The sequence below is a fragment of the Asparagus officinalis genome, chromosome 10, assembly GCF_001876935.1.
Source record: "Asparagus officinalis chromosome 10, Aspof.V1, whole genome shotgun sequence".
Classification (NCBI taxonomy): domain Eukaryota; kingdom Viridiplantae; phylum Streptophyta; class Magnoliopsida; order Asparagales; family Asparagaceae; genus Asparagus; species Asparagus officinalis.
Window position 1 is genome coordinate 61,984,952 of NC_033803.1, and position 9,131 is coordinate 61,994,082.

General features: G+C 43.9%; 1 protein-coding gene across 2 annotated transcripts; it reads right to left on the bottom strand.

Moving 5' to 3' along the window:
- LOC109826362 (1-aminocyclopropane-1-carboxylate oxidase homolog 7-like) lies at nucleotides 812-2,452 on the bottom strand. 2 transcript variants are annotated; one of them, XM_020393386.1, is made up of 3 exons: nucleotides 2,376-2,452; nucleotides 1,577-1,678; nucleotides 812-1,236 (listed from the first exon to the last, which is right to left on the bottom strand). In XM_020393386.1, the coding sequence occupies exons 1-3, from the start codon at nucleotides 2,418-2,420 to the stop codon at nucleotides 985-987; spliced, it is 399 nt and encodes a 132-aa protein (XP_020248975.1). In that variant the 5' UTR covers nucleotides 2,421-2,452; the 3' UTR covers nucleotides 812-984. The 2 variants fall into 2 exon arrangements, with proteins under 2 accessions (XP_020248975.1, XP_020248977.1); XM_020393388.1 differs by lacking the exon at nucleotides 2,376-2,452 and adding an exon at nucleotides 1,769-1,922 and having other exon boundaries at nucleotides 1,577-1,675.

Genomic DNA, 9,131 nt, shown 5'->3' on the forward strand with positions numbered 1-9,131 from the left:
TTGGAGAAAAATAAAAAAGTGGAACGTAAGTTTCATGGATATGAGTATGGATACATGTGTGGTAACTGGTACGGAACACAACAAATTTGTAAAAGTTAGGGTACAAGGACAAGGACGAAATATATGTGTTGTAATCATGGTCCTGAGCTAGATTTGCAAATGATCCTTCTTGTGCTACTTAACCAAATATGGGCTGAAACGAACTCGAGCCTTGTCCAACAAGTTTAGAATAGATATGAAGTGTAGGGCATATGTTCAAGAAGTATATTATTTGTGTTTCAAACTAAAACATGTATTGTAAAATTCAATATGCATTCAAATAAATGTATACATATATTTAAGAAGTGTCCAAGAAGTATGGAGTACAAGTCAGGATGTGTCGGGTATGGGTACGAGGTATAGGATGTGCATGACAATGTAGATGGAATAGGAGGCCTATCTACATGTAAGCCAATTCAACAACAAAATGTTCTTCTCATTCCAAATAATCCGACCACGATTTAACCATTCAACACACGACTAAGTATCCTATTAAAATCTATCGCACAAAATCCAGTGACAATAATTGTAGGAAATATTTTATTCTATAATATTGATTAAGAGTATAGATCCAACTCCAATAATCATACTTGATGAAACAGCATCCTCATTATGTGAGCATTTCCTCAAATATCTTGTGCTCGCCAGTCGGGTGGATGTCGTTGTTCGTGCTACACATCAAAGCTGTCTTCGAGGTGTGTGCTTTGATGCATTTCACTTACTAGCACAAATCTTAAAGAAAAATCAAAGAATAAAAAAGGTTTAAAAGCTCTTATCTCAACTTAAGTTTATCTAGCTTTACTATGCATACACGTACACACAAAAGTATACACATACGGACATACACACACCCATAAACTCAAAGTTTGCATACATTTCATCTTACCATGTAGAATTTTTTTTCCTCACACACATTACACGTCTCCAGAGTAAGTGTAGTAGTATTCACACCTTGAAATAGATTAGTGTTGATTGTCCATCCAATCCTTTGGAGCTATAACGTGTGAAAAACTCCTTTATTGTGATCTCGCGATATATAGGAGGATATTCAGCGGATAACAGCTCTTCTATGGGGCCATACATCTTTGAAGAGGGAGATAAACGCGTACTAAAGAACGATGCCACTGAAATTCTCGGGCCAATCTTGCTAGAAAGTACTCTATGTTCAACACTTTTAAACTTGTCATTAGAAATCAGCTGCAAGTTGACCAAGAACGGAAACAGAATTAAGATGAAGTTGATCAATTTGGGACGAACATTATCAATAAGGATGACATGGGACAGCAGATCGATGATGTACTTTCACTACGGATTTGAACTTTTGTTTTGGTTATTTCGACATAGTTTTTTGACTACCTTTTCTTTTCTGAATATTGTTATTTTGTTTCATATGTATTGATGCAGATAATTTGATTTCATTTTGTAGTTTATTCGTATCCGTACTTCTCATAGACTGGGAGACATTCTTTTAAAAAATCTGAATCATTTCATGAAAACACAAGTTCAGTGCGCTATTGATACGATGAACAATAAGTACCTGTAATAGATCGCCAATGTTGATAACCAGAGCTCCGGGTATGGGAGATACATCAACCCACTGGTCCTGATGGAAAACCTGCAGACCACCGATGTGGTCCTGTAGAAGAACAGTTAGGAAGCCAGAATCAGAATGCTTGCTGGATCCCAGAGTTAGATTTGGTTCTGGACACGGCGGATAATAATGAATTACATGATAAACACCTCTGGCACACTCCATTTCTTTCAAATGGTCTGGTTTTAGCCCCAGTGCCTCGGATAGTAGCTCAAACAAAACGTTTCCCAGCTTTTGGATATGTTGCGTGTATTCAATAATATTCCCTACAGGTTTGAGGCAAGATGTGTAGGAGACAATCGTGAATATAACTTCGCGTTGATGTGAGAAATGAAATTGATCAGCAAGTCATAATATATGTAATAGTTATAACTTTGATAAAAAATACTTTTTTCATAAAAATGATTTAGATTATCGATTTTGTGGCAACTAAATAAAAGTAACGTTGTCTTAGTATAAAGCTCACTAGGAAATTTACAAGTGAAACAAATACCTAATACATGTTTTCTTGTTATCTTTGTGCTCCTTTTTTCTTTTTCTTTTTTCTCCCCCATTGTAAGCATGCTAGCCATGGATGGCCTTGTTTGATAATAATCGAGGTTAAACGAATGTGACCTAATGCGTCCAAATTTATTGTAATGTATATACATCTGGATGTTTTTCTGTTTGATATAATCGACTTTAAACTGCACTCAAATTCATATGAAAGTCTAAATTAATGCAGGTGTGAAGATGAAGTTCACTGCAAGCAAGCGGCAGTTCGTCCGGCGGAAGGGCTCTCCGGCGCCATAAGACAAGTCAGGGTATCCCTCAGTTCGCCGAGGGCGCCTGAATAAAGATCAAAATTACTATTGAAAGACACTTCTTACTCGTGCATCCCTCGTATAATACATCCTCTTCACTTCATCATCGTCCTCGTTAAACTCTCCTTCTCCTTCAATTATCCCCTCCATGACTTCTTGGGGCACTCCATGGTTGAGCCACTTGGAAGAAGCCGAACGCTCTCGATGCTCGCCTCACCTCGTCGATGACTTGGATTCTTTGATCAGATTGTAATCGATTATGGGGATCGAGATCTGTGGGTTCGGATTGATGGTTTTGTCCGTGAACAGTGAGTCGTGGAAGAAGCGAGATGGTTGTGCGCCTGCATCGACGAGGCCTTTGACGCCTGCTTTCGTCTCGTCGAAGGCTTTTGAGCTCAGATAAGGGCGATCGTAGGAGGACATACTTGTTGGTTTCAGTGAGCGGTTTGGTTGGGGGGGGGGGGTGTGGAGGATGAAGAACGGGGGAGTTGGGTGTCAGGTTACAGAGTAGAGGAGGAGAAGGTAGAAGTTTGGATGAAGCAGAGTTTGTGGTGAATTGACTTTGTCGGACTAGAATGTAAAGGAATATAGAAGATAAGTGAATTATTGGGATGCAAAGCAGGCGAGGAAACCTGCGGATATATCCATATATTGCTTAGGTTGGGTGTGGGCCGGGTGAACTCGGGGGCTGACCTGTCCCAACCCACCACTGGTCATGTCCCTCTTTGGCTCGGAGCAGGCCGAGTCCGATCAGACCCATGATATACGCGGGTCACGAACCGGGCTCGGTCTAGCCCCAGAGTCAGGGTCAAAAAAGTAGTCCAGGTTTACGCTGGCCCGAGCCATACCCGACCTGGTCCGACCCCGACGAATGATATATGTTTTGGGTAGTTTAGTTGTTTCTATAGGTTTATGAACTCTTAGACCTCGGGTGTTTCAGTAAAGTAATTTCTATTGGTGCTCTCCAAGAAAGTCGAGTTTAAAACCTTAGGCTCCGTTTGGCAAATGGTTAATGAAGAGGGATTAAGGAGAAGGATTAACATAGTTAGCTCATTCGATAATCCGAAGGACTAAATTATTAACCCGTTATATAAGTTTTATTTTAGTCCTTGTGATCAGTTTTAGTGGGAATAACAATGATTTTGACTATTTTCTTTATAATTTGAAGGGTTAACTCTTAATCCTTCTAAATAGGAGTATTAGTAAACCCCTCATTTTGAGGGGTTAACTCATTTTAATCCCTCTAAAGGGGTTAGCTTAACCCTTCTATATTTTTTATGTTTGGTAAATTATGGAGGGTTAGCTTAACCCTTCTATATTTTTTATGTTTGGCAAATTATGGAGGGTTAACTCACTTTAACCCTTGTATAGATTTTTTATGTTTGACGGGTTAAGAAGGGGTTAAGTCTCCTTAACCCCTCACTTAACCCTTTACCAAACGGTACCTTAACGTACTACTCATAGACAGTTTATCTACTCAGCTGGACTATCCTATGTTTTTAATTTTTTTTGCTTTTGATTGATCTTGTTTTTGTCTTTTTGTGGATAATTGCCCTTTATTTTTTTCCAAACACTTCAACTATCCCCCCCACCCCCCACGCCAGCCCCCACCCGCCAATTTGGCAATACCATCCATACGGCGGAATGTCTTGCAGTCCGTCTTGTTCATCTTTTTATTGGCGAGCTATCTTCCACCAGTTCCACTCTGTAGAACACGCACAGGCTAACCACGCGCAGCTGAACAAGCAATTGGATACCTTAGTTTCAGTAGTAATCGCTCACACAGAAAAAAGACAGGAAAAATTGCCCGGAGCAACCCATGTCACTTTAGCGGTAAGGCTCTTCTTTGCCAAGGAGAGAGACCGCCGACGACAATAGACCGGGATAGAAAGATCGCTTGCCATCTTTGATTTGACTTTTATTAAGTGACCAATTTAAATCACAGACTCAATTACATACAAAGCAACTGGCGAAGTCCCGAGAACCACGTAATGAGGACAACCAAATCAGAGCAGACGCAAGAAGGGTGGACCACGAGCGAGACCCGGCGACAAATGTCGCACTCACGAGAGCACTAAACAAGAGAGCCACCATACATGAACACCTTTATCATAAGTGTTGTTTTGTCTAGCTGGGCCAACAATGATTATGCACTCTATCCAAATTCTAAGCACTCGCTCTATAACTCGCGACCTGATTGACACTCATTCTATCTAATTTATACGCAAAGGCACTCACAACCATCCTATTAACCAAATTCAGTCGTGGTCCTCCACCCAAAGGATGGGCAAGAGCCGGACACCGAGTTTAGTGTGGGGCAATTAATCAATAAATACCAATACGACTGCTTAGATCATTAAGATAAAGTTGTTGCTTACTTAATCACATTTCAATACCAAAGAAATGACATTTCCCAATATTCGAGATGGTTACTGTGATTTTTTCTAATTGAGATCTTATACAACAATCAACTCTCCCGCCCTGCACCACAACCCATCATGGAAGCGTGCCTAAGCGCATACGGTTGTTACCCTTGCCATTTTACATTCAAGTGGTCCATGGCCTCTTTTGGTCATCTCATATTTTTCCTTTTTTATCTTCTTCTTCAAAACCCAATGATGCATTCGATGGTAATGGAAACATGAGAGGCGCCTCTCCATTAGACGAGCGGTACATTGATCATAAGAGCCCGTGAGTGCTCCTATTCGTTCACTACATACTAGTTGATGTTCAATCAAATTATGGCGCACAGTTTTATCTCTCTAAACTCTTAAAAAGTAAACGCCTACTAACTCACAAATCACAAATCGTGTAAATCAGTTAGAATTCAATAAACTGTGCCAAGCACATCAAGAGGCGACGATAATTATCTGACGCTAGATCTGTAACTCATGACCAATGTCATATACTACTGAGCGCGCGATATTATTGCGAAAAGAAACGCTTTCAGTGGGGGCGCGCCATTTCGCCTACATGTGGCTGCCGCCTTCTTGTCCTCTTCACTATCTTCTTAAAGCGAACAACATCTGCATCCTTATCCGGCAAGTAGAATCAAGATTAACTTACTCCAGGTTGCCAAAACTCAAAACTACCAACATCGCAAAATACACACAGGTTGTTTCGCCCATTCAACCTCCCGACAATGCGTATTTCGATAGAATTCTGGGATTCGTTTGTTCCAGAGCCTCCCCAACTGACTTGAGACTATCCTTGAACATGGAAAAGTGGTTATCAACTGAAAATAAGATCAAATCGTGATTTCTTATCCGAAAATGAGGCACCCAAAGCCTATAAATACAACCCTAGGGTCCCTATGCACGGGAGCTAGAATTTTGGAGCCTTGAGGCGAAGTGCTGACCCTGAGAGAGCTAAGCCACGAATTTCAGAGAAGAAGAAGAGAGATTTTGGTGAACTTCATCATAAAGGAGAGGATTTCGAGAAATCAATAACCCCTACACCAGTTCCATAAGATTAAACTTCATTTTGATCTTGAGAAGAGAGTTTATCTCAATCCTTGAGATATTTACTTAAAATTTTGTTTCTTTCAAGAAACAAGATCAACCGGATTTGATCCTTAGTAGTCCATGGATAAAAGCATCTCTGGCAAAGGCAAAGATGCCACACAAGCAGCGACTGATAAATGATCTTGCGTGTGTTTCTAGCCTGTTTGTTTTCATTGTGTAAGAAAGTCTTATAAAAAGACTAACTTTCTTTTTTTGAATCTGTAAGATGATAAACGTGTAATGAATTCAGCAATGAAAAATATTTCCGACGAAAACACACTAGCGACCATAGTGAGAGCCGACGGTCTCGCTACCGAGACCAGAGTGTCACAACCAAGAATCAAGATCCTGGTTGAAGCATGGGTCAAGCATGAGTTCGATCAACAGAAATTCGAGGAGTACGTCTCATCCTCCTCCTCCAGATCCTCCTCCCCTCGTAAGTGTAGGAAGATTTCTTCGCAGAAGAAGGTTCGTTGGTCCCCAGATGTGAAGACCCAGGGTGATGATTCTTACCCGCTCATTGTTGATTCCTCTCGTAACGCTCCTCCGGCATCCAAGGAAGCCAGATTGACTGCTCACGATAACTCCTCTTTAGTTAAGGAGTTGCCCACTGAAGGCGCACTAATTCTGACAAAGAGAGCTCATCAGAGGCAGCGCCAACGCCTCGCTCGTCAATTCGCCAAAGCTCTGGAGCAGGTTGACGGACTCCGCTATCAAGCGGATTTGGAATTTAGGAGGCGCCAAGTGATTAAGCCGCAGCCACAATTAGCAGCTGATCCCTCCTCCAAACCATCAAACAACAAGTGGGTTCGTGTCAAATGAACCTATTCAACTCTCGAGGAGCACATCTAGAAGCGTCGCGCACTTCTCGCGCATGCACTGATTATCGTGCAGAAGGCACAAGAGCTGCAGAAGGAAGAGGCGACCAAATAACCACTGAAATCCAAACAAGTCTGGGTGCCGAAGGCCAGAACAGCACCAAAAGCAACTCAGAAAAGTGTCGAAACAACTCCTCCTGGCGCAAAACACAACATGTGTTTCGTACCTGGTGTGAAACACACATTGTATTTCACACCAAGGGTGAAACACAATATGTTTTTCACATCAGGAGCGAAACACAGCTTGTGTTTCGCACCTAGGGTGAAACACCAGCTGTGTTTTGCACCTGGTGCTAGCTCTGAGGATGGTGCTTAGCCTCCGTCAGCCTCCGATCCCGCTCCTTTTTCTCTCGCACCTCCGGTGAAGCCTCACAGTAGTGATAATTCACCCAAGATCAAGAAGATAATGACAGATTGCCTTGGTCCTCTACACGAAGATCGGGGCAAATTCTAGTGAAAGAATGCTTGAGTCCGATGAATGAATCCCAAGTGACTATTCAGGCTGGGGGTCGTACGTGTCCTCCTAATAAGTTGAAGCCATCTCATATCGGGAAAACACTCATAACCGCCTGCTTAGGGTTGCGTGTCCAGGTTTAGGAGCCCGTTAAGATTCCACACTCGCAAGAGGGTGGATCTAAACGTGCGACTCCTAAGAATGTCAACAAGGCGTTACATCCCTCGAAGGAGACGTGTCCATTATATGACAATGTCATACCTGGGGAATTAAGTCAACAGCTGATAGGTTACTCCAGCCACAACACTGATGAGTTGTACTATCAGGATAGGGGTACGAAGAAATCTTGAAAGAGAAGTATCCCGGAATTAGATTCTCATTGTCCGTGTGAAAAGTTAACCAGGACAGTATTATCAGCGTGTAGCTGCCGCAAGACCACTCCACGGAGGGTCTCGGTATTCGAGAGGATATCCACCGAAGCATCTAGTTCTAAATCAAGACACTTCTGTAGAAGACCCCCAGGTTATGATGACAAATTTCCAGAAGTTAGCATTAATATGGCCGATAAGGGAAAGTCAACATGACGTTCCAGTCCCGATCCCTTTCTAGGGGCATCCCAACGTCTCGCTTAGTTACGGTCGGGAACTATCAGACCTAGGCTGAATAGAGGTCACTCCTCAGATGATAAAATATTGGATGCTTACCGTGCGGCCGCCTCGGATAATACAGTGTCTAGCGTGGGACGATCGCGTGAAACATTCATAGTCACCACCGAACAAATTGCTCAACTACTTCAGGAAGCTTTGGTAAAGCAGAAAGAATAATTCCAAGTTGAGATGGAGCTGATCATACGAATGAGGGAAGTACATGACCAACAGATTAAAGCTTTGTCCAACTAAATTGGTGAATCTAGTCATCACAACGCTACCAATCATGAAAATAGTGATTCAAATGTAGATGAAAATCTCAACGCTAATACCCTTTCTGTTGACCAAAATGCTGGGGGTGGTCTTATCGAGGATAACAACGCTGGAGGTGGTCCCTCCCCTTTCATTTGCCCCGGTTCTGGTTCGCCCCCGTGCCATCGGCTCGTCGCTCCCCCATCCCCTTTCCGTGCCGGCTTTTGCTTCGGTGTTGCCGTGTGCTTCCGAGGGGGGATCCTTCTTTCGCCTCCCGGTTATTGCGGCCCGCTGTGTGGCGGCCCCTCGTGCCTCTCTTCCAGTTTGCTGTGCGCACGCCTGCCGCTTGCTCCTGCCCCGTCCTCCACTCTCTTGTCTTTCTCACCCTTGCTCACCCCCTCCTTTTTTCCCCCCCCCTGCTTCGTTTCCACTTTGGCCCTCCCTACCCGTCCCGTTGTCTTCGTATCCCGCTCCCTCGGCCCTTTTCCCCGCTGCCCGCCCCTACACTCTCCCTAGTTGTCTTTGTTCTCTATTTGTTGCTTCCTTTTTTCCTTTTTCTTTTTTCTCCCTCCTTTGTCCGCTGCTCGTCCCCTGGCTGGCCTTGTTCTCTCCCTCGCTGCTTTTCCCGCCTTCCCGGCTTCCTGGCGTTCCCTTTCTGTCCCTGTCATCTCCCTCTGGCTGGTTTTTTCTGTTTGCTCTCCTCGCCTTTCCCTGCCTCCCCTCCTCTGCCCGTCTCCCTTCCTGCCGGTATTGCCGCTGCGTTCCCCTGCCCGCCCGTCGGCCGTTCGTCGGCGGCGGCCGGGTCTCCGGCGCCCTCCGCCCCGTCAGGGTATCCTCCCGTTGTCGCCGCGGGCGGCCTGCTCCCGCTCCCTTCCTCTTGCCAAAGAAAAAAGCCCATTCTTCCTCCGACCTCTCCATACAGATATCCTCCCAAGTCTCGTTCGCGCGCTTGTGGATGCGCTCT

Coding starts and splice junctions, on each gene's coding strand:
- LOC109826362 (XM_020393386.1), bottom strand. CDS start 2,420: ATGGCGCCGGAGAGCCCTTCCGCCGGACGAACTGCCGCTTGCTTG. Junction 1,679..2,375: donor GACGAACTGCCGCTTGCTTG/CAGTGAACTTCA, acceptor ACTGTTCTTCTA/CAGGACCACATCGGTGGTCT. Junction 1,237..1,576: donor ACATTGGCGATCTATTACAG/GTACTTATTGTT, acceptor GTCAACTTGCAG/CTGATTTCTAATGACAAGTT.